Raw genomic sequence first — 25,461 nt, forward strand, 5'->3', positions numbered from 1 at the left:
TATCTTTTTATTAACTCACTTACTTGCAATATTTTAATTGTTTTGTCAAAAACATATATATATCACATCTAAAAAATAGAGGCAATGTCTATGGTACTGAATTTCAAACAGAATGGGAAGCTAATTTTGATTGTTGCAATAAATTTCTCTCACTTTAAATTTAAATTCCTTCCTAATTTTTATGAGGACACTGTGAGAAAATTCAGTTCAAATGGTGGATTAAGAATATTCCACACCAAACACTTTTTTCTTTATCAAGTAATTTTAGGCAATTTTTCTATCAGTTATCCCCCTAAAAAGCATTTTCCTGATGCTGTTATTGAATAAGCATTTTTCATGCTCATACTTTAAATTGTTCTTACCTTTTTTGTTAACATCCTTCAGGCAGTAGCATTGACATTTTGCATTTCTACCCATTTCAAAGATGAAAAAAAAAGAGAGAAAAGTTGTGAATGTACTGCACTCTCCCATATGATGCTATTAAGCCCTAATATTGCAATGCATTTAGAGTTAAAATATAGGCTGGCACTTCCAACTGTACAATCAGAAATGTAACTGAATTTTTAATCCTTTGTAGAAGCAACTCATAGAAACATTATTCTTCAAAGAAAATTGCATTTTTTTTTAAATTTCTCTTCCTAATAATGTTTGCTTCCTTCCATATGACTTAACGGTGTTTTCTATAATCTTGGAGTTTTTAGGTTTGGTTTTTTTTTCCTTTTTTATGATTTTTTTTGTGTTGCTTATTAAATCACATGCAATGCAGGCACTTCAGAAAATTATTAATGCCCTTGACCTCCAACTGCAGTAAGTGCACTTTGCAAGCAAAGTGCAGCTGATAGTGATTGATGTCATGACCATAATAATATATCATGTTGAATCAGATTTTTCAAGAAAGCAACAGATGATTAAAATTTGTTATTAATTTTACAAATAAGATGACTTTGGCAAATAAACAGAAACTGAATGCAAGGAATGTAATTGTTAACAAGCTTCAATAAGTAAACTTGGGTTTTCAATTTCAAGGACAGCTTTTCTAAGAGGCAATGGTTGCACATACATATTTTTCCAGGATACCTTTAATTCTGTTCTTTGAGAGAGGAGTCTCTGTCAGAGTTCACATCATTGTGAATTTTGATTTGTAAGGAGTCATGGACCTTAATGTGAGGGTAAAAAAGGACTGCAGTTAAGGTGTGGGAACATATGTCCAAGAGGACTATGCAGATCATCTGTGAAAGATGTTTCAGACTGCTGCATCATTTATAAGGAAAAATGAAATGAAGATGATTCTCATCTTATTCCTCTCATATGTACTAGCAGAACTGCTTCAACATCAGTGGATCCTCACCTCTGTTAAAGCTAGAAATTTGGCTTTGATTTCTGAATCATCAGAACTAAAGACTTTATTTCAATTTTTTTTCCCAGTGTAAAATCTTGCTTTAACCTGTGATGTCTAACTTTGTGGTTTTTTCCAGAACGGTTCAATGTATACCTTATGCCTACACCAAATTTAGATATCTACGGGGAATGTACAATGCAGATCACACATGAAAACATCTATCTCTGGGACATCCACAATGCCAAGGTCAAGCTGGTCATGTGGCCTCTGAGCTCTTTGAGGAGATACGGACGTGACTCGACGTGGTTTACATTTGAGTCTGGAAGGTAAGAGCTAAGGAGATGCAAAAAAAAAGAATAAATAAGAAGTGGGGTTTTTTTTAAGCAGTCTGATAAGTTAGATAAGCCTCTCCTTATAAAGCAAGACAAAATACATGGCTTCTCCATAGACTTCCCCTTGCTGAATATTACTTTTCAATATATTTGGGCCAGTGTTTGAAATAAACAATAATATGTCTTATATTAAAAATGAGCTTAAGCGCCCTCTGGCTTTTATTTAACTGTGATTGAAATGTTATTCATAAGGTTTATGGGTCTCACTGTGCTTAAATACTCATGTGGTATAATTTGAGTACTTTTAATGTAGAAGAAATTAATTCTGGATCGTGGAAAAGGCCACGTATGAATGGAATAACTTCCATTACAGTGAATATTACTCTTTCTGGATGTTCCTGATGACTGATTGCCACCCTAGAGTATAATTGCAAGCAGGAGTACAGAGAACATTGTGAACCCATAAAAAGGCTAGCTGTTTTTTCTGCCTGCAGTTTTAATCCTCACTGCCATTTCCATCTTCAGATCAGTTTTAAATGTCCACAGAGCTCTGTTTTGCCTCTCTTTCATATCTTTTTAATGCATTTCATATCTTGCCATTAGGTTCACTGCCTTTTCTGCATTTCTGCACAAAAGAATTCTTCATTTAACTTTCCCTCTGGTGGTGTTTCAACTTGTATTTTATCATTCTAGACTATTGTTCTTTATGGTTTGGTTTGAGATTTTTTATGGCTCATCATACTCCTTTATGAGAGCCTGAATTTTCTGAAGCAATCTGTGAAATTACAGGTGTCTGTACACTCTTGGGTTAGACACACTGTCTTGTTAAAAAATCTTTATATGCCTTTTGATGTATACTTATTCAATACCATTAACAAATACTCACAAAACTACAGTTTGTGATCAGAAACAAAACCATGGATCTAATGGACCCTACTGCTGAAGGGGATAATGGCCAAAATTCCTCTGCCATTTCTATAGCTGGGACTTACCATATTAGAATAATTGGAATATCCAGACTGCTGTCACTAGACCATATTGGTTCTCTGTTAGTTTTCTGTGATGAGTTCACATGAAGACATCATTGGGTTTTTTTATTTAATTTTTTTTTGCAAAAATAAGCAAAGCTGACCTATGTTTCAACTTGATTTCAATGATTAAGCTGAGGGGCTTATTCAAATATACAATTTTAGCATGAATTAGCATTTCAAGCCTCCTACAGTATTTTAATTCCATTTCAAGCCTCCTACAGTATTTTAATTCCATGCTAGTATCTGAATATCATCTGCTCCTACAGTCCATGGACCATATGACCTGATGAAAAGTGGATTGTTTTCCTGTGTTTTATTATTATGAGCTAGCTCTGCCTTTATCTGTCCTGCTTTATTGTTTTTGATCTGATTCCTCCCTTTTTGCTTGCTTGGAAGTACTTTATCTTATTTGGAAATGCATAGAGGTAAAAAAATAAGGCTAGAGAAAAGTTGGTATCTTCAATAACATCTGAAGGCTATATAAGGCAATAATAACATTCATTTTAAAATCTGTTGTTGATTTGCTTGGGGTTTATTTTTATTTTTTAATCAACATATCATCTTTCTCATCTTTCTGAACATGATTTTCTTTGTCCCCTGATCTGCTAGTACCTTAATACAATAAATTCCTGGTGCATGTTTTTTATAAGAGGTGAAGCACTCATCCATGTTTTATGAGAATGTTATGCAGTAAAAGTGCTGGTGCTTTAATTTTTCCCTAAGGCTTAAATATTAAATGTAGGCAATTGCTTTAAAGGAAATATTTTTAAACAGGTTATTATGTTTTAGTGAGTTTTAGCAGATATCCAATATATGTGTATGAGGTTTGTATGAACATTAGAAGCTCCGTTTTATATATTCATTATACATCCTGAGTTTTGGTATTACTTTGTTCAAGAAAATAAATCCCTTCAATAAAATAAATGGACATATTCACAAAGATGTTAAATAAATTGATCAAAATTAATCTTTTTGACAAATTTATCTTTTAATAAATATATTGCTTTTCATTTAAATGGAGTATGAACTTGGGTGTATAAAACTGAACTGCTCACTTGTCTTATGAAAGGCAATGACTACACAATTTGAAAAATGTCTAAAATATGGGAGGAATGAACTCAGATTCTTTTAATCTGCCAGATTTTTCTGTTTAGTTTTGCACTGAATTGGAGTTTGTAAATATGTGTCTTTGCACTACCTATGAAGTTAGACTCGTCCTTACTTTTTATTATTTATTGAACTAATAAAAGTAGGTATTCCTTTCCCAGTGATTTCCTTAATCTGTCTTTTTGTCTATCCAAACCCTACTGAGATATGGGGAAAGAACAGTTTTGTGTGGCTTTGTTCAATGTGGCATGGAGAAATTCTCATTACCTAAAGTACCTGATTAGGGCTAATCCCGTGCAATCTCTTCACCTATCAGGAAACAGTCATTCACAATTCCATTAGGCACTACAATAGCTTTGTGTGGATTAATACTGTTTATCTAACACAGTGAATGGATCAGAGCACATGAGGTAAGAGCCTAGCATTTACTTTTTTAAGATCTAGGCTTTCCAACCAGTCTTGGACTGGACTGGGGAGTTGTGCTGGTTTTGGCTGCAGAAGGGTTAATTTTATTCACAGTAGCTGGTATGGGGCTGTGTTTGGGATTTGTGCTGAACATAGGGTTAACAACCCAGGGATATTTTAGTTATTGTTGAGCAGAGCTTACATGGAGTTAAGGACTTTTCTGCTTCTCACCCAACCCCCAGCAAATAGGCTGGGGGTGCACAAGGAGTTGGGAGGGGACACAGCCAGGACAGCTGACCCCAAATGACCAAAGGGACAATCCATATCACATGGCATCATGCTGGTCATATAAAGCAGGGGGAAGGACAGGGAACAGGGGGGACATTTGGATTGATGGCGCTTGTCTTCTCAAGTCATCATTACGTGTGATTGGGCACAGTTTTCATGGGAATGGTTGAACACCTGTCTGCCCATGGGAAGTAGTGAATTAATTCCTTGTGATATTTTGCATGTGCACACAGCTTTTACTTTACCTATTACACTGTCTTTCTTCACTTTTACCCTTCCAATGCTCTCCCTCATCCCAGCGGGGGAGTGAGAAAATGGCCGTGTGATACTTTGTTGCCAGCTGGGATTAAGCCAGAACAGGCGTTTTAATGTTTAATCATCAATGATTCACAGAATTTCCTTAACTTATGGATGTATATAATGTGTTCAGACACCTCATCCTCATTATTTTGGATATTGGATATGTTGGAGGCACTGTGGAGTTGATCTCCATGGGTGCACTTCTTTTCAAACTTTTGGAAGAGCTGCTCCATGTCCGTGGGCTAAATTAGTCCTTGACTGTCTTGGATTTTAAGCCCCCGAAACAGGAAATGTGTCCTTACAGAACTGCCCACCCTAACTGTCCAGGTGAAATTGCTCTTAATTTGCATGGGATTGCATTAAGTACATGCAATTTAAGAAACATGCCAGAAAAGGAGTAAAACAGCTACAGGTGAAACATTTCGTAGTCCTGATCGGGTGTGAAGACATCCCTTTCAGTCTCCTGTCCAAGTTACAGGATTCATTTTGCTGATGTTGTAAACCAAACAACCCATAGTAAGGGCCATAAACAATGTTTAAACTCAGCTCTCTGGTAGCTGCAAAAGGCAGTTGTCCAAGCTTTCCTTTTAGCTAAACAAGCTGTCTGAGGCATCTTTTTAGGAGCATAAGAGGAGACTCCTAAGAGTTCAGAATTGAGACACAGAGAAAGTTAAGCATATATGGACTCCTTGTTAATTTTAAAATGTTTCTTCTTTCACTTTTTGTAATTTTGTCTTTTATATTATTTTCTATGTATGGAAGCTGTCTGGTCGAGTGTATTAACTGGCCAGAAGCAGTAAAAAAAAAAAAAAAAAAAAAAGCTGAAGTTAAACATGGTGAAAAAATATAATGAGGGGATGGGCTGTGGAAGCTCCAGCCAAACTTTGTCAAATTCTATGAGTTTCCAGCAGAGTAGAGAGTTTGAGGCAGAAGGTTTTTCTTGGATTTTTAAGAGCAGAAGGAGCCACAAATCTACTACACACTCCTTTTTCTGAAATACATTTTCTTTTACTTTGTTGACAAGATGTTGAAATTTAAACAATTTCAAGTATTTCCAAGTTAATTCATGCTGTGCATTCAAAGAGACTCATTGAACCACAAGAAACTATTCCTTCTTTATTTGCCTTTGATTTAGGTTTTTTGTTCATCAGAGAAAATGTAATGAAATATGGTATCCTCTATCACTTCTAAGATCTGGAATCTGTTTCTTTGGTTAATAAAAATATTAAGCTCAAGCATTACACAGTGGTAACATGAGAATTTCTCAGATTTTTTTTCCCAAGACTGATATACTCATTTTCTCTGTGGTAGATACACAGATGCTAGGGTTATCTGAAGCAGAAAGTTCACTGTTTGCTTCAGGCACTACATCTGACTGAAATGTTTCATTTGTCTGTCAGTCCTCTGTGCTGATTTTTGGTGTTAATATGAAATGCATTAGTCAATTAACCCTTAAAGTTCAGTCACAGGAAAGATGCTCTTTTTTGCTTATGTGGGAAGAGGACCATTATGCATGTGCCTCGTGAGTCAGCTGTCATGGGACTTCATATGCTCTTGTACAGGTCTATACCTCCCTGAAGAGCTGCCTGCAATTCCTGATTGCTGGTGGATTACCTAAATACTGAATTAAGTTTATCTATCATGAGTTTACCGTAGAATTGTAAATCATATATTATAAATCATTCTAAATATCATTATAAATCATAAGCTTGTGATTGAATTTGTGAGTCACTTCAGTTTGAGCAGCAGTATGAGCAGTTGCGTAGCTTCAGTAAATTATCATTTCACATAAATGTTAGCTCAGAGCTCTCAGTATTCCACACTTTAAATAGCTAAGTTTGCTACGATCTTTTCCTTCTTTTACACCTTTGTGATATTTTCAAAAAGCCAAATTACCCATGATATAAATTTTCTGTAGTTTTATGTTTCCTCACAGTCCCTTCACTTCTATCTCATATTCTTTCCACAAGCAGCATGTTGTATCACTAAAATCTGAAAATAAAAAACTTTCTTGAAAAAGAAATATTAATCTCTTTTATGTATCCTACCCTGTTTTTTTTCTCAGTAATAACGTAGCTCTAATTTTAGGGAAAGTGGCATTTCTTACCACTGAAAAGGTTTCATTAGTTCCTGCTATTTAGCAGTGCCAAGGTTATACCATAATATGTTATAATCGTAGTTCCATTCCTGCTTTTTTCCACTGCAACTCTCAGTTTGCCTCTTGCCAAATTCTTGACCTGGAATAAATTCTATGTTAGCCATTTGATTCACTTAAACCCTACGTAAAAAGGAGTTGTGTGTTTAACTCATCTACAGGACTCTTATTCTGGTTTTGATCATGGTACCTAATCTGAGAACTGTTTTACTAGCAGAAGCTGATATAGCTCACTGTAAGTGATTTAAAGGGTGCTCATTCCATTTTCTCTCTGCCAAGGCTCCTCTCAGACTGCTCCAGCATTGATAAGTCAGAGCAATCTCCACCAAAACTCACATAGCAATGAAATTCTTCATCATATAATTGAATGTGGGAAGCAGAGAGAAGAAAGAGTTGCATTGTGCCTTCTAAAGCATTCTGCTTTTTTTTAATCATGTTTTGAAAATTCACTCGTGATATACAAACCTAGAAAAGATTTTTCCACAATGACAAAGAATGCATGAGCCATTTCACTTCACTGAAAGCTAATTTTCATGAGAAAAACAATGACATCTCAAAAAGGACAATATTGAGAGAATAAAATTACCTTTATTAATTTTAACAGAAATAGGTTGAGAAGTCTGTCTTAGGACAGAGCAACAAGCTTCATAGATGAAGTTGTGTAGCATAATAATTAATAAATTTAGAAATACTAAATTGATAGCAATGAGCACATCACTAGTTCATTAAGTCAGCATTGCCCAAGCAGTAAATTTTCTTATGAATTTGTACTGAATGAAAGACATGCAGTTAGAAAAACAGTCACCCAAAGTTTGTCCAATGAATGCAGCATTCGTGCACCTCAGAAGGAACGCCATCATCTCTGAGGTGTCTGTAGAAGTGGCTTACATTTACAGATCACAGAGGGATCAGCGTGAGTTGTCAACTGATCACCATCTGTCCAATATCATTTGTTTAATTGAAATGTTGCAAAGCTTTTTAATGAAATCAGCAAGAATTGTATTGTGTTTGACTAATGTATTAGCAGACAGCATGTTAAATTCCTCCTGATGATCCTGACATAACGTGAATTGTACCTTTCAGTTGAAGTGCCTAATTTGCTTTCTCCCTTCATAACACAGTCACCTCATAGTCAAATTAGGGCTTGTTTGAAAATATTTTGAGACCAGCTGCCATTTAGCTTTCAGGAGGCTTTACATCCATGTGTGAGCCCAAAAGATTTGTTCTTTACTTGCTATATTCTAATTGTCTCTCTCCTGTAGGCATGCATTTTTGGATTAATATTCCTGAAGCTGAATACAGCTAACAAGGTTAGCTGTGTAAGGTATGAGTGCAGAAGAAGCAGATGAAATAATTCATGAATTCTTAATCACATTAGGATTCATTTATGTTTTCAACTCTGCATTTTAACCTTTGAATTACACAGTCAGCAACAGCAATAATTAATCTCATATGGCAGGTCTGGATAACTTGAGATGCTCCAGCAGCAGGTCCTTTTATCTCCAAGAGGCATAATAACCTTTAACCTACTACCTGAAAAGACAGGAGGACTGAAATGACTCAGATTTGAAAACAAAAACAATTTACTAAAAAAAAAAAAATTGATGTCAAAACTCAAAAACATTTAAATACAAAATACTAATAGATTTTGTAAAGTTCTTCATTTAATATATAGATACCATTTACAATAAAAGTGTCTATTTTAGCACTGAAATACTGTTGCATCTCTCCCCCAGCAAGGCTATTTGCATGAGCGAATTAAAAATGCCAAAACTTGACACCTAATTCTCTGTATAGACAGTGGTAGAGTGTTAAACACTTCACAAAGGGCAATCCAGAAGGCCACATTTTGCACAGAAAACCATGTAGCCAGCAAGAATGCTTAGCACAAATAAATCCTTCTTTCTCCAAAGCCTATGAATGTAGGATCATCAGTTGAGGAGGAGGTTTGAAATATCCTTTATGCTAGGGCTGTGTACTGCACAAACAGAGACGGAAGTAATCAAAATGCAAAGGCTGGAATTTGCACAACAAAAGAGCCTTGTTCATGAATATGTAGGAAACTGTGCAAACCCGTGCTTGCACATGCATACATGAAGCACTGCAGAAGCATAAAGGGACATGGTTTTATACATTTGTGGGCTTCACTGGTTGTCAGGAACTCTGGTTCCTCTGCTGGCACATAGGTTTATTCTAAAGGTCATTTTAGTGTTGAACATTTTAGTGCTGTCTCTTGTATGTCAGATGCAAAAGAAGTTGCAATGGAAGTTCTATTTTTCTCTCAGGCTTGGGTCTTCATTACACTGAAATCAAGTTGAGTATAGCTTGAGTGTTGGTCACTACTCTTGAACTGAGAAAGCTGCTTTAGCAGGCTGGTCTTGGAAGTTTTTGCCTAAATTCTGCCTAATTTTGTCTGTTCTTTCAGGCAGTATTGATTCATTGCTCTCAGAAATAATAAACTCACTTATAAGTAGCAGCTGAAGGCACTCGGTCTGTTCAGCCTTGAGGAAACTGAAGGAAGACCTCCTTAAAGCCTTCAACATCCTCACAATGTGAAGAGGAGGGGAAGGTCATTCTCATGACCAGTGACAGGACTCAAAAAAATGGGATGAAACTGAATCAGGGCAGGATTAGGTTAGATATCAGGAAAAGGTTTTTCACCTTGAGGGTGCTGGAACAGGCTCCCCAGGGCAGTGGTCACTGCACCAGCCTGACAGAGCTCAAGAAGCATTTGGACAATGCTTTCAGGTGCATGATGTGACTCTTGGGGTGTCCTGTGCAGGGCCTGGAGTTGGACTTTATGATCCTGATGGATCCCAACTCAGCATGTTCTATTATTCGATAAAATACCAGTTAGCATCTTTTTGTTTAGCTTTATTAAGTTGTAGCTTTTCTTGCAGATATGGGTACCCAGCAACTTCTTTGCTTCCAAAAGAGGTTAGTAGAGTGTTTTTGGCCTTTACTGTCAGTCACAGATGGATAGCAGTTCCAGAAATACTTCTCTGTCTGGACATAGTAATAGTGTGAAGGCATAATTTCTAGCATAGAAATTTCCGTGGTGATTCTTTTTTTCAGTAGCTGTATGCTAACTTTTCATTAGTAAGTTGAATGTCCTTACCAACAGAGCTTTATATGTATGTAAATTATATATATTTATAAGCACATTGTTATATATATATAAAAATATAAAATATTGTATATTATTTATAAGCACATTTCCCAACATGTTTACGGTATATGTGATCTCACTGCACCCAAGACTGTGTTGGAATATATGAGTAACTCTGGAGGTTACTAAATTTTTTTTTTTAATTGATGCTGTTTTTTTACAATTTTTATTTTCAAAAACCAATCAGTAATCATGAAAATAATACTTCTATGTATTGATTAATTAATTATTAATTTCATTCATTATGTCATTGATTAGAAAAAATCTGCTCTTCTGTAAAAATCTATTGATAATCAAAACCAAGACAATAATATTGAAAAAAACCACTAATGGAGACAACATTAGTTTGCAAACTAGACAATTTTCTTGAACTGGTGAATAACTAGGATGTTTTGGTTAAAGCCTTTAAAACATGGTAAATAACTCTGATAATATATATTCTTCTCCACTTCTCAACAGCTGCACCCTTAGTGAAATCCAAGTTACTTTTTGTGAACTTTTACTACTAAGACAAATGCACACACACACACACACAGAGAAATATTTTATTAACACATGTAAAATAATAAAAATGTTTTCTTCCCAAAGTATGTATATAACTAAATATGAAGACCTGAAAGAGCTATTCAACTGACCATTCATGAGTTTTAATTTTTTAGGTAGTGCCTGAATACAAAACCATGTGCTAAATTTCAAGGGTTTTTTTCACAAAGCACTTTGCTAAGCCTAATAATTCAAAACCATGTCACAGCCCTCCTAGCATTACCATGCGTTATACCCCCTCAAGTCTTTTATTGCAACTAAGTGTTGTCTCACTCTAATTTAAATTAACTAAAGAACTATTAAAATATTGTCACAGAGGGGAGATGGAGAGCACTTTACAGGCAGTGCCTACTCAGTGGCATTCTGGAAAAGTCAGGCTATTTGGTCCCACTGGCTCCTTTAATCTTCCACTTATTTATAAGGTACGAAAAGAAGGTTTGCCCCTTAGCCCCTGTACAGGAAATGCTATTAGCTACTGTGTCCCTCCTAATGGTACTTCTTTGCTATCACAGTAAGTTATTACTATTATTGCACTATTAATAATGCTGTACTCTGTGGTGTGTGATTTATTTCTGCTGTGAGTGGTCATTTGTCACATATTTTCTAAAAAGCTTCCATCTTATTAGAAAGAGGGGAGGGAGAAGTAGCATCTAATGGAATCTCTCAATCTCAGCTGCTCCAAACATTGTTTGATCTTTCTGACTTTTTGGAAGAAAATTCAGTCAGTGCTATAATTCACTGAAATCTTTCATCTACTTGATTTTCCTGTCAGTGGCCAAAATGTCACATATAACATTTTGTTCACATGGCTTGCTTGAACCAGTACACCTTAGCAGATTTGCACATTTTTTTTACTACTTTTTTAATAATTCTCTGTCCAACTTGAAAAATATCCCCTCTTTAAAATGATACTTTAAATGGTCCCTGATCCACTTTCTGAAAACAACATTTTGAGATGAATGAAAGGAGGGATTTTATTTACCTGAAATGTGTGCTATTATGGCTGAAATTTCATCAAGTTGATTATAAAGGTAAATAGAAATTGCTGTCTCTTGTTGCATTTATTACTATGCAATACTTAAAAACTCAAAAACATATGAAACTGTCTGACTGTAAGTATCATTTATGGTCAGGAATGGGATTAAGGGCAGAAAATTGTATAGTCTTGGGGATGATTCAGTGGAATACCCTGGAGTTCTTTTAGATGAGGGTGCCAGCCCTTTATTTAATGATAGAACAGGCTGGATCATCTGTATCTCTGCTCATCTAAGAGTACTGCCACTGCCACCAGAGAACAAAGAGCAACAGCAGCAATGCTAAGAAGCCTCTGAAGGGGACCCAGGCAGGAGTGTGCTGAAGCTGCTTTGCAACACACTAGACAGCAAGTGAACCAGCTTGCAGGGACTGAGAGAAACTCAATAGATTCGTGAAAATAGGAGGGAAAGTTTGTGGGGTTGGGACAACAGAATGGGCTAAGCACGTGGAATAGGAAATAGGAATGTGGTAATTAAATAAAAGTGAGCTGGTAAGACAGAACTTGATAGGGAGAGACTTCTTAACAAAAACGAAAGGTAGCTGGGCTTGGAAATATGTATCATTTAAGGAGCAGTATCTCGTCAGAAAGTGTGGAAGATATGAGCAAAAGTAGGAGGAAGATGTTGTCCAGGATAAGAGTTTGTCATTAGCAGATGTTGGCAACACAACCTCAAATAGTTCATTTATCAGGTACTTTGCCTTTTTTACCAGATGCTTCTTTAAGCCCCATGAGACCAATTTCTCAGAGAGGGGAGGGAAAAAATCAGTATGGTTAGCTCTCAGCTTTAGAAACACAGACGAATGGAGAACAGCCAAGAAAAAGTGTTCCGTGCACGTGGAAGTAGTGTCAAATAGCTGGTAAAAAGGACCATCAGAGAAGTAAGAGCAGAAACAGCAATATACAGAAATGGAAATGTATATTAGCATTCATGTGGAGACTAAGATTTTGTCTGTGATATAAAGAATACCTATATGAATGTTCCAGATTGACAAAATGGGGAAATACTGTAAAAAACTTTGCAAATATTCCCAAGGGTATTCAAAGTGGTTTTAATGGCATATGAGAAATAGCCACAAACATGCCCTAGCTATTATGTGTAAGTGTCCAGGAAAGGCACGGTCACCTTTTGCTGCATAAGAACCACAAACATGCATTATGTATCATTCTGCACATAAGGGATTGTACCCCTTCTCTTTTGCCACCAGTACTACTTTCTTTTTGAGTAGCTATATGTAAATTTTTGATGAAGCAGTAGGTATTGCATCTATAGTTCATGGGGATTTTAAACCTGGCATACAGAATCATGGACAGAAGGGATTGGCACATTCCAGTGTTCTGAGCAGTTCCATGGCTGTTATAAATTTCTTATAAAAGTATTGCTAAGTCAGTGTAGAACAGTAGAAGCCTAAACTCTGGAATATTGAACTAGACAAGTAAACTCCAGTGTGAAAGAAGCTTGTTAGTGGGTTTTTTTCACAGCAAAGGATGATTATTTTTTTCATTTTGCTTTCAAACAATGCCCCGAGTTCCCTAGGCAGGGAGCAGGCATGCTGTGCTTAAAAATTTTATGCATTAGACAAGACAGATGTTATACTTTTAGCTTATACTCTCCCAAATGTGTTTTGCAGTCTTTGCTTTTTTCCCTTTTCTGGCAGACTTGTTAAGGTACATTTCTTGTCAATTAATAGTATCTCAGTTCTCTACAGAGAAATGGTCTGAGAGAATATTAAATGGTGACGTGTAAACACAATGACCACAGTTCTTGCCATTCTTGCTTAAACCTTCTCAGTTTAAGCAAAATCCTCACTAAAGATAGCATAAAATATGTCCTTAGCCAGTACAGCATCGGTATTTTCATACAGGACTCATAGTAGATCCTCAACAAAAAGAACCTAATCAGCATAACTGCTTGATATTAATCAGAGGTGGAAATGCACATTTATCAAGACATCAAAAAATATCAACCCATGACATTTTAGACAGAAGATATTATATGAGATACTATAGGAAAATATATAGGGAGCCCAAGTATCTAACTAAAACTTCCTGCATTTTTTTTCATCCTTTTGTACTCTTTTCCTGTCCTTTTTCAGTATGATCTGTGATTATTTATGATGATTTTCTTTTGCAAGGCTCCCTTCTTCTGTTTCTTTGTTTCTACACTCCTTTTATCCACTTACACCTTCTCCTTCCCACTTACTTGTGTAATTGTAGAAAGTGCCTTTTTTTATGTAACAAAACAAAAGTTTCACAAAATATTTCGAGGGTTCTCAAGATGTTGTCAAGCTGCCACTTACCTGAACACAAACAAAAATTGATTTTAGCTATCAGACTAATGAGAAAACCTTACAGAGAGTTTCTCCACTGCTGGAAAGGACTAGCACAAGAATGTCATATACACAATCAAACCTGGAGTCAGAAATGCCTGGTGAATGCAGTGGGAGTTGTTTGATCCATAGCAGAATGGCTGCTGTTTGCAATTGAGAGAACAGGGAAAATCTGTCCACTTCTGCCTGGCTTGTGTCAAAGAGGAAAAGTTAAAGCAGGTGGGAGTGAAATCATGTTTCCTCACTAAATTAAATGTAGAAAGCTGGTGCAAGTTCAATGAATTTTTAATGCTCATGGTGGAGGTTGTACATTTTCTGTAATTACTTTTAGATGTTTCTGCACACTCAGTTTACCACTGAAGGCATTATTTGACCATGGGTGTCAGCATACATGTCTAGCTAAAGTTCAGGCCAGAACCATGGCCTTCAGCTAAGATCTTCAATTCTTTTTCAGGAGCTGTGAGATATAGCTTTGGGTTTTTAAACAAATCCCTTCATTGTCTCATCCCTGGTGCTATTGCCTACCCCAGGGGTCGCTGCTATGTCAGGATGCTTCCAAACTGGAGTTGACAACCTAACAGTTTTGAGATTAATGTTGATGAATCCTTGGATGCCATTAGCATATGTTAATTACTCATTAGTGTATGTACATAGCATGGTGAGTGGAAAGCCATGTGTCCCCATCATATTTGCATATGACTTTCTGAAAATTCCTCTGTGGCCACAATGGTCAAAGCAGTATCTCTTATATCTTGAAGGTGGACTGACATTGAGAGAAGGCAGCAGTGCTTAAATCCCAACCACAGTAAAATCCCAATGCTCTGAAAGCTTTGGAGAAATGGCTGACCATAAAGGCTTTAACGTCCAAAATCACTGTTGATGGTGCATTTAAATGGGGAAGGAGTGGGAGGAACACTTGAAATGCTTATTTTGAAGCAGTCAAAAAACTCAACATAGAATGCTCAGGGTGCTCCTTTCATCATTTCTTCACACTTTTTGTGTCCCACTTTTGAAATGAGAGAATGCAGCATTCATTTTTCATAAACTGGGAAAACTGATGTTTTGGATACATGTTAAAATTATACCTGTGACTACTTCACCTTTTTTTCCTTTTTCTATAGCTCTAAACGTGGCTCTGTATTAGTTCCTTCATAATTTTTACTTCTATTTTTCTGCTATTATTCACCAATCAAAAGTATTAATTGCATTAGTTCATTCCTGTTCAGCCCTCCAGAAATTTTCCTTTCTCTCCTTATGCAGATATACTTTGATCAAAACACAGGAAATACCCACTTTGCATGCTAGCTGTCAAAATAAAATGGCACAAACACAGCATCTGTCTGCATCACAGAAGGCACAGTTTGTTTCCAAAAGCATTCAATCCATAGATGAGAGGTTAATGAGGCAGTATAGAACAAATGCACTTATAGGTGATTTCAAATGTTAAAATCTTGGTATCACATTTATAGGTATGTGCAGGTGCAAAACTGGGGATTATTACAGAATTGGAATTGCAGGATCACAGAATGGGTAACGTTGGAGGCGACCGACTTTTTTTAACTTTAAGTTGAGCATGATCAGGTATTCCAAATATTGTGTGCAGGGTCAGCTTGGGATGCAGCTTCTAAGCATCCCAAGTTTCTCAAAGATGAAATAAAATTAACAGATATATCTATGAAAATTTGGCTGTTACTGTTCTAAAATCTGTTAACTGGCAAATGTCTTCTTAAAACAACAGTTCCTTTCTGAGCCAGGACTGAGTTAACTTTGGAATCGTGTCTCATTGTGTTCGGAATGAATGCAGGCTCTAGGGAGTATCATGTGACAGGATTTCCATCCCCAACACTCTGGGCAAGGAGTAGTGGCGAAGATAACAGTACTGGAGGGCTCCAAAAGAAAAAATAAAAAGGGAGAAAATAAAGATCTTGGGTTACTAAGTTTTATTGCTTCTCTTATAGCAGGTAGTGATGTGCTGCCACAGGACTCCTGTATTATTACAACTATCATTTATTTTAACCAGTAATGGCCTTATTTGGGTTTTACATCTAGCATTTTTATATTTGTCAAAGTCAACAGTATTCATGTAGATTAAATGCTGTTTCCCCCATGTACAGCTCCTAAGACACCGAAAGAAACTGAATAGTATTGTTATGGGATATTTGTCTTTGTTGGGGAATAATAGTTCTTAACAGGATTGCAGAAGTCCTGTAGAAATACCTGGTTTTGCATATGATCCCAGATTCCAGTACTGGGAACTTGTATCTTTCTTGTTCAAAAGTGAGATGAAAAATAATAGCCAAACCATGATGACTGAAAAGGTTTAGTCAAACAAATTTAGCTTGTGGTAGTCTTTGCAAACTCTTTATCAGTGTTTTCCATTGGTGTGTTGTACAGCCAACCATAACTGCTCCTTCTGTACTAAAATGATAATAGTAATGTATGAGTCCTTGGTTTATCTTTCACAAAGCTGGTAAGAATAGATACTTGTCCAGTAGTTAAATAGTATTAAATAACAGTGTTAAATAGAATTTCAACATTATCAACAAGACCTGAGCTCTTAATATTAATTAACAGAACTAATTATCTAACAGCATTTTCATGTTCATTGTTCTATTATGTAAACTGTCAAAAGTGCAAGTGTATTGTGTATTTAAGAACAATTTGCTTTATTATGTTCTCTTTGTTTTTAATAAATGTAACATTTTCTTTAAAGAAAATGTTACAGTGTGAAAAGTCTCCATAAAGTGGGTTGTTTTGTATATACATATGCATTAATTACCTACACTGATTTCTTAAAGAATATGAACTGAATACTAAAGCAAGAGGGTAATTTGCATGTGCAGCTTAGAATATTTCTTACTTAGAGGTGTTGAAGCACAAACAGCACAGTTCATTTGCCCCCATCAAAATGTCTTGGTGATGTTTTATGAAAGTAGTCTATAAAGCAGGAAGAGACAGGAAATGTAGTTATAGTAAAGTATTTGGATTCTACTTCTTAGACTACAGAATATTGCTTCTAGTAGTGAGAAACAATGTCTTGGGTATCGGGTGAATTCGGTTTGTGTGACAAGGCTTTGGTAGTGGGGGGACTACAGAGGTGGCTGCCAGAAGCTTCCCCCATGTCCGACAGAGCCAGTGCCAGGCGGTTCCAAGACAGACCTGCTGCTGGCCAAGGGCAAGCCCATCAGTGTCAGTGATAGCCCTCTGGGATAATGTATTTAAGAAGGGGGAAAAAAAGCCCTGCACAACCGCAGCTGCAGCCAGAGAGAGGAGTCAGAATATGTGAGATACAGCTGTGCAGACACCAAGGTCACTGGAGAAGAAGGGGCAGGAGGAGCTCCAGGCACTTGAGCTGAGATTCCCCTGCAGTGGTGCTGACCATGGTGAGGCAGCTGTACCCTTGCAATCCATGAAAGTCCACAGTGGAGCAGAGATCCACCTGATGCCCATGGAGGATCCTACACTGGAGCAGGTGGGTGCCTGAAGGAGGCTGTGACCTTGTAGGAAGCCTGGACTGGAGTAGGCTCTTTACAAGGACCTGTGGCCTCATGGAAAGAGGAGCCCACAGTGGAGTAGGTTGCCTGGCAGGACCTGTGACCCCACTGGGGAGCCACATTGGAGCAGTCTGCTCCTGAAGGACTGAACCCTATGGAACGTATCCATGCCAGAGCAGTTTGTGAAGGACTGCAGCCTGTGGGACAGACTTATGTAGCATAAGTTCATGGAGAGATGTCTCCTGTGGGAGGGATCCCATGCTGGAGCAGGGGAAGGACTCCTCTTCCTGAGCACGGCAGAAACAATGAATGGACAGCAGCCCCCTTTCCCCATCCCCCCATGCCACTGGAGAGAAGGAGGTAGAGAATCAGGAATAAAATTAAGCCCAGGAAAGAAGGAGGAGTGGGTGGAAGGTATTCTTAAGGTTTGGGTTTAGTTTTCATTAGCCTATTCCGATTTGATTGGCAATAAATTCAAATACTCTCCCCAGGTCGAGTCTGCTTTGCCTGTGACAGTAACTGGTGACTGATCTCCCTGTCCTTATCTCAACTCAGATGCCTTTCCTTATATTTTCTCTCCCCTGACCAGCTGAGGAATGATAGAGCAGCTTTGGTGGATACCTGGCTTCACACCATAGCTTAGTTTCTAGGATCTAGGAAATAGAAAACAGAGCCTCTGCACAGCATGTTTGGTATTATATACAGACATATTTCATAACTGCACATCAGTCTCCACATTCCACCTTTTATGCATGACTCTGAGTCCGATTTTCTGCTTTTTATACCGTAACCAGCATTGAGAATTATTTACTATCTTTAACTCCTTAGCACTGGCTAATTTTATTCTGATATATCAAAGTAATTAATATAAACAAGAACATTTTAATGATAAGAGTATGGATGGCTTGGTAGCAACCAAATTGTAGTGGGTTCAGTTCATAAACCAGGAGGAAACACCAATTTGAGTGTAGTGGTTTTGGTCCAAAATACTCATTACTTACTTATTTACCTTCTGTGAGATAAGAATTAGGAGAAAGCAAAGTAGGCACAAAACTTAATATAAAGAAGTTTATTAACAGACCTAAAAGAAAGGAAAAAAAGTCAGACCACACCTTCAGAACACTCCTCCTCCCCGCGCCTTTCCCCCTTCTCCCATTGACAATGTAAAAAGACAACCCTTGAGATTTTCAGTCAGTTTACCACTTCCATAATGACCTTGTTCAGTTCACTTAGGGAGAGGAGTCTCTCTTGCTCATGCTATGGAGACGTCTCCACAAGAAGTTCAATCATGGCTTCAGTAACACAATGAGTCGCCCGTGTTGGTTCTCTGCTTGCATGTGAAAGTCCCTTCCCCCAAACTGTGGCTTTCCCCACAACTGCTTTCGAGGGTTCAATCTTGAGCTATTGGGGTACCATTTTAAGGTTGAGCTGTTCAGAAACAAAGGTTCTCTTCACCCATCTCTGGGAGCATCTTAATCTCTAAGAATAGAGGCCCTCCCCCTTCCCTGGGAGCAAAAGGGTCCTCATCATCTTCATCTCTAGGACTATCTCTGGGAGTATCTATAGGAACAGAGGTCTTTCTCCTTCCAATTGGAGCAAGAGTCCTCATCACTTCCATCTCTCCCTGCTCAAACTTCTCCTCAAATTACAGCTGCTTCAGCATTTGCTCATTCCAGCACAGGTGCTTTTGCTCACAAGTACAGTTTGAACGCTCCAACCCCCCAGGCTTTCATGAAATTACAGCAGGTACTCTGGTATATCATAGTCCATCACCACTATAGCTTTAAAACAGAATTTCAGCTTCAAGCATCTCCTCTTTCTCCTCCCTCAGGATCTGAGCTCTTCTTTCTTTACTTAATGTCTGCAGGCTTCATCTGTTCTGGAGGACACTCTCAGCACTAAAAGGGTTAATCTCACCCAGCCCTGCAGCTGGAATTCGCTTATCGCTGTTGGTCACATGAGCTTTGCCGGGCAGCAGGGAAGCTCCAGCTGAATCTTTGGCCACTGGGGGGGTGGGGGAGCCGGGCCGCGCTGTCTGCACGTAACAGGGCTGTTGGGGGGCTGCGGGTGGAACAGGGCCGCACGGCTCCAGGATGGCTGTGTCCCGGCCCGGCCTGGGCTGAGCAGGTCCCGGCCCGGCCCTGCTGGACCGAATGGGCCCAGTCTGATTACCTGTCCTCCAGCTGGAAGCAAGAGAGACCTTTCCCGGGGTTTGTCCATTCTTTAATGTGGACCACAGAGCCATGTCAAGCTTTTTGAAGTGGCTTAAAAAATTGTCAGTATTCAACCTAGCCAGTTGATGGGTTCTGTCAAGTCATAGAGGAAGCTGTAAGCACCTCTTTGCAAGAAAATCACTTCCATAGCTATGCTAACCCATGACACAAATAAAAGTTGTCTGAAATAAGTCCCAGATAGAATCCTCCTTCTTTATCAAAACTGAACCTCAGGAAAAAAACTAAAATCTACCTTTTTCCACTGTGTCCTATGATAGACAGGGGTAAACCCTGTGGAAATGAAATAGAGGATTATAGTGCTAGTGGGCAATCATTGATGTAGTCCAGACAAAGTCACAGCGTGCTTTCTGCACTTCCATTAAACAAAAAGTGGAAAACAACTGACATGCAGGAAAGGGTTGGTGTCCCTAGTATGCCCCAGTAGTCTAAATGTGCTATCACAGAGGGCATCACAGAGACAGTGGCCGTAGAGGCAGCATAGTCAATGAAAAAAAAGTATCCCAAGAGGCATAATTACCACCAGTACTGTACAGAAATCTGTCCTATGTGACAAAACAAAGAAAAACATGTTTTCATGAGAAAATTTTTGTTTCTGGTATATTATATGACTTAAATGGGTTTTGGTTTAGGCAGAAAAAGAAATAATCTTATAATGGAAAAATACTCTTTACTCACAAAGTGAGTCCCCCTACAACTCTCCCTATAAGAGGGAAAATTTGTAAGCTATCACATCTCTGCTCAGAAAGATTAGCAATGCATTCATCTGACTAGCACATAAGATTTTTGCTACCATGACTGCATGTAATATCTTTAAAAGATTTGCAACTCAGAATGCATTAAGATCGTCTAGGTAATATTAGAGAAGGACTGCTGGATTCCTCTGAGTGGTGGAGTTCCGCCTACCTGGCAGCAAATCATCATCAATCATTTCCACTCCATCTGTGAACATTTTCCTTCTCAGAATTGCAAAATGTTTCTATAAATGGCCTTAGTAGGAAAGTTACATTGATAGCATGGTGATCCCTTAGTGTATTTAGTCAAAAACACTGAGGATGACTCAAGAAGCACGAGATCTGACCTTGAACAAATCTTCAGGGCTAAGCTTCATGATCAAGTTACTGAGCCTTAGCAGAGGTGTGATAATATTCGAAGTTCCCTGTATTAACTCAGGCCAAATTCGAGGATATTCCACTCTCTATATCTCATAAGCATATTCAAGAGCAGTGTAAAGTTTCCCACCTCAGCTTAAGTGCAAAAACATGACAATAAGTGTCATGGAGGAATGTCTATAGCTGTCAATTAGTAGATAGCATGCATAATTGCTTTTTCTTTTGCATATTCTTGCCAATAAATAACCATGATTAAGGGGGGCAGGCAGACACCCCATGTATCAGAACATTTTTGTGATTTGCTTCTCAGATCATAAAATTGCCAGGATAGCCTTTTGACACTCCAGATAAAACTCTAAAATGCTGACAGCAAGGCATGGCATTTTTACTCATTATTCCCATACGGAATGTGTAACAGACCACACTCAGATTCTCTGTCTACTCCTTCTGAATGTTGCACTTTGTATCATTGCTGTGCTTCACCTTGGTGATCTTCATTTCCCATTCACAGATTTTTCTCTGGACTTCTTCCCTGCTTTCACCAACGTCGTCCCAGCTTTGAGTCTTTCTGACCATGTCTGCTGTCGAAGTTGTATACCTGAATCATTTACACTTTGTGCACATTTTCTATTAATTGTCTTCTCTCTACTTCACCCGTAGAACTTTCCTAGGTCCCACACATACTCTGTTTATGAAGTTACCTTTTTTCCTTATGGATTCTCCATGTAAAGTATCCCTTTTTGCCTGTTCTGTAGTAAGTTAGAAATTCTTATAACAATTTCCTTTTTCCTGCCTTTGTTTTTCTATCCTTTCAACATAGATGTTGACTTACAATTTCATAAAAACATGCATAGTTTATTTTTCAGTTGTCTTGATAAGCATTCCTAGGCATAAAGGGAGCTTTTTATCTAAATATGCTCCTGCCACAAAGAGTTTATTTGCTTTCCTTACTTTTTTGTTGTTGTTGTTTTCTCAGAAAAGAACAACTTTGGCAGGAAGCAAGCTAGCATGTGTTGAAGGCTGGAATGAGCAAAGAATTTGGACCCTCAGGGAAGCTTTGTATTCATTTTGTAGTGAGGTCTGCTGGTTAGCTGGCCTGTCTTTAGTGTATGCTGTGTGTATCGTCCTTGCACAAAGAACAAACAGGATTTCTGTCAAAATGGCTTAGCTCAAGTTAAGATAACAACAAACAAGGAAAGAACAAAAGTTAGATATCCACAAGAGAGATAGTGTTTGTGTGTCTTCACTGATAATCTAATTAAATTGGAAGCAAAATTGCAAGTTTCCACCACTTTTTAGAAAATCAAAGCTGTAGCAACACAAGAAATAAGTGTCTCAGTTCAGAGTTAGATACTGCATACTAATTAGTTTTTTTCATAACTGACAGCCACAGCTTCAAGGCTTTAAAGAGAGACTGACTTTTATTTCCTACTCAGAAGTAACAGGTCTGGTCCCATATGTGGCATCTGACTACCTTCTTTGTCATACAGGAAATAAGCATTAGCTAACTAAGCACTTGTGAGGTGGATCAAGGCAGAGCTCAGAGGGTCGTGATCAGAGGAGTAAACCCAGTTGGAGGCCTGCAGTCAGTGGCATTCCCCAGGGATCAATACTGGGTCCAGTCTTACTCAGCTTGTTTATCAATGACCTGGACGAAGGGATAGAAGGTACCCTCAGCAAGTTTGATGATGATACAAAACTGGGGGAGTTCAGGATACACCTGAAGGCTCTGCTGCCATTCAGTGGGACTTTGATAGGCTGGAGAGTTGAACAGAGAGAAACCTAATGAGGTTCAACAAGGGCAAGTGCAGGGTCCTGCACCTGGAGAGGAATAACCTGAAGCAGCAGCACAGTTTGGGGGCTGACCTACTGAAGAGCAGCTCTGCCGGGAAGGACCTGGGAGTCCTAGTGGGTGACAAGTTGACCATGAGCTGGCAGTGTGTCCTTGCACCCAAGAGAGCCAATGGGATCCTGGGGTGCATTGGGAAGAGTGTGGCCAGCAGATTGAGGAAGGTGATCCTGCCCCTCTACTTGGCCCTAGTGAGGCCACATCTGGAGTGCTGTGTCAGTTCTGGGCTCCTCAGTACAAGAAAGACAAGGAGGTACTGCAGAGGGTGCAGCAGAGGCCCAAAGATGATGAGGGGTCTGGAGCATTGCTCTTATGAGGAGAGACTGTGGGGGCTGGGCCTGTTCAGTCTGGAGAAGAGAAGAGTGAGAGGGGACCTCACCAATACATCCAAACATCTCATAGCGGGGCATCAAGAGGAGGGTGCCAGACTCTTTTCAGTGGTGCCCAGTGACAGGACGAGGAGCAAATCACCATCAACTAAAACACAGTAAGTTCTACCTCAACATGAGGAAGAACTTCTTTGCATTGAGGGTGACAGAGAGCTGGAACAGGCTGTGCAGGGAGGTCAAGGAGTCTCCCTCTCTGAAGACATTTAAATCTCACCTGAACAAGTTCCCGTGTTACCTGCTCTAGGCGACCCTGCCTTGGAAAGGGGACTTGGATTAGATGATTTCCAGAGGCCCCTTCCAGTTCTAACAATTCCGTGACCCTGTGATTTTATTAATTTTTGGGCCTTGAAGTGTCTGAGTAAACAGCTCCACTCTTTTAAGGACACCATTTTCCACACACTAGCTTTGGAGCATGCAACAGCAATTACACCCAGTTTGGTACTGTTAACTTTTAGCACTCTGGTTAGTGGACATTACATATTCATGACCTGTTCTCATTTAAGAATTTAAAGTCTATTTCTATTTCAAGAACTAGGAATGCTTAAGTAAGGTAGTTATTTATTACCTATTAGTTATTAATAGCTATAATTATTAGTAGCAATTAGTTATTAACAGTAAACATTTTTATGATTTTTTTTCAGTTTCTATTTGAGGACGTTTACCTCTTTTTAGTTATTTGTATGTAATTTGATACACTTTTGAGTATATAAATCAGCCATTATTTCTTTAATCCTAAATTATTTGTTGGTAAAAAGAACTCGTTCAAATTCATTAAAAATTAAATGTAATGTAGGTATGTTAAGAGCTAAAGTTTTTCTACTTACAATTGTAAGTTTTCCTTTATTTTAAAACAAAGAAATAATTTTTCTGGGCATTTCAGTTTTCAGACAACCTTAATTTTTGTGAAAATACATTTTACCCCTAACTGAAATAGTGAAGCTGATATGTCAAATTCTTGTCTTCTCATGCAGTTGCTGAATATTGCACTGTTAAACTTTTAAAATATTTCAGAACATGACAGCATGAACTTCTATTTTGAAAAAAGTACTTTTTGTAAATGGTGGTCAAGTCAATGACGTTTCCTTTTGAAGGGAATTCTACAAGGTTAATATACAGTATTGATTCTAATCTAAAAGACTGAAGTTACATAGTGAGCAAAGGCAGTGGGAAACCTTTGTATAAATTTGGGAAATGTTGAAAAAAGTCTGTCAGTGGTGGCGGGAAAATCTCTTTGGCTTGAACAAAAATTCTACCTTCAATAAAAGCTGGAACTTTCACTGTTGATCTCTGAATCCAGTTTGCCCTCGGCCAAAAGCTGAGCTCTCACGTTCTCTCTATTCTTTCTCCTGGCCCTTGAGCCAGATCTAGTAATGGTGATGGTTGTGAAAAGCTGTTGCAGTATTTCAATAATTAAAAAATTGCAACTATTTGCGGCACTGTTTATCTAGTGCTGTCACTTGTCTGTCCAGTTTTATCATTCTGTAACAATATATGAAAATAATGCACTTTTCTATTTCAGTCAAAGCACTTCATACATATTAATGCATTGAATCCTTAAATATTTTAAAGCATAGGTTAATGACTTCCCTGTTTTAAAGTTGAAAACCACAGAAATAGATCAGCATTTTCAAGCACCCGCAGACTGTAAGTATCTCATAAAAAAATTGAAGTATACAAAATCAGTGACTTTTTTTTTAACAGTGAAGGTCATGCTGAGTAGGACTGTATTGCTTAACTGTGACAGTACCAGGAAAAAAGAGGCCCAGACCTTTGTCCTGCCTTTTCTTGAAAGTGATTTTAGGCCATGCAAAAGTTATGAAAATGCTATTAAATTGGCAGCTGATCAACCATGTGTGCTTTGAACACAGATAAATTTGACTTTACCCACAGTTACTTCATTTTGACTTGTAAAATCCAACGCATTAGCAAGGCTAAACCTGAAATTGTAGCTTTATAGGGACTGTTATCTGGCATCTATAAGGACCATAGAGAAAATAGCTTTTTGTTCTACTGGCTTTGTTTGGACTATAAATAGAACAAGACAAGAAGTCTTGTTTCAGCTCATGGGCTTGTCTGTTCCTGTTGGCCGGATATGCGAAGGTCCTCTGCTTTTTTGGCAAAACCCTTAAGCTTAGGAGAGTACCTTTTCCCTGTCCCCATCTTCATCATACTTAGGAGTGCTTCTATTTTAGTCTATGTTTCCTTATTCTAGGACTGAAACTAACCCTAATGAGGCTATTGATCTTGGTTTGTGAATAGAATAGAATAGAATAGAATAGAATAGAATAGAATAGAATGGAATAGAAAATACCCAAGAGTAGACTGGACTAGACTAGACTAGAAAGTCTAAACTC

The 25,461-nt window shown here is 38.1% G+C and overlaps 1 protein-coding gene across 1 annotated transcript in view; it reads left to right on the top strand.

Annotated features, from left to right (window-relative positions):
* The window catches only part of DOK6 (docking protein 6), a 170,079-nt gene that overhangs the window by 67,599 nt on the left and 77,019 nt on the right, over positions 1-25,461 (top strand). The window contains exon 5 of the mRNA XM_017729439.1: positions 1,476-1,665. Coding sequence (XP_017584928.1) covers positions 1,476-1,665 — 190 coding nt within the window. The remainder of the gene's footprint in view (positions 1-1,475; positions 1,666-25,461) is intronic.

Source organism: Corvus brachyrhynchos, unplaced genomic scaffold, assembly GCF_000691975.1.
Source record: "Corvus brachyrhynchos isolate BGI_N302 unplaced genomic scaffold, ASM69197v1 scaffold331, whole genome shotgun sequence".
Classification (NCBI taxonomy): Eukaryota; Metazoa; Chordata; class Aves; order Passeriformes; family Corvidae; genus Corvus; species Corvus brachyrhynchos.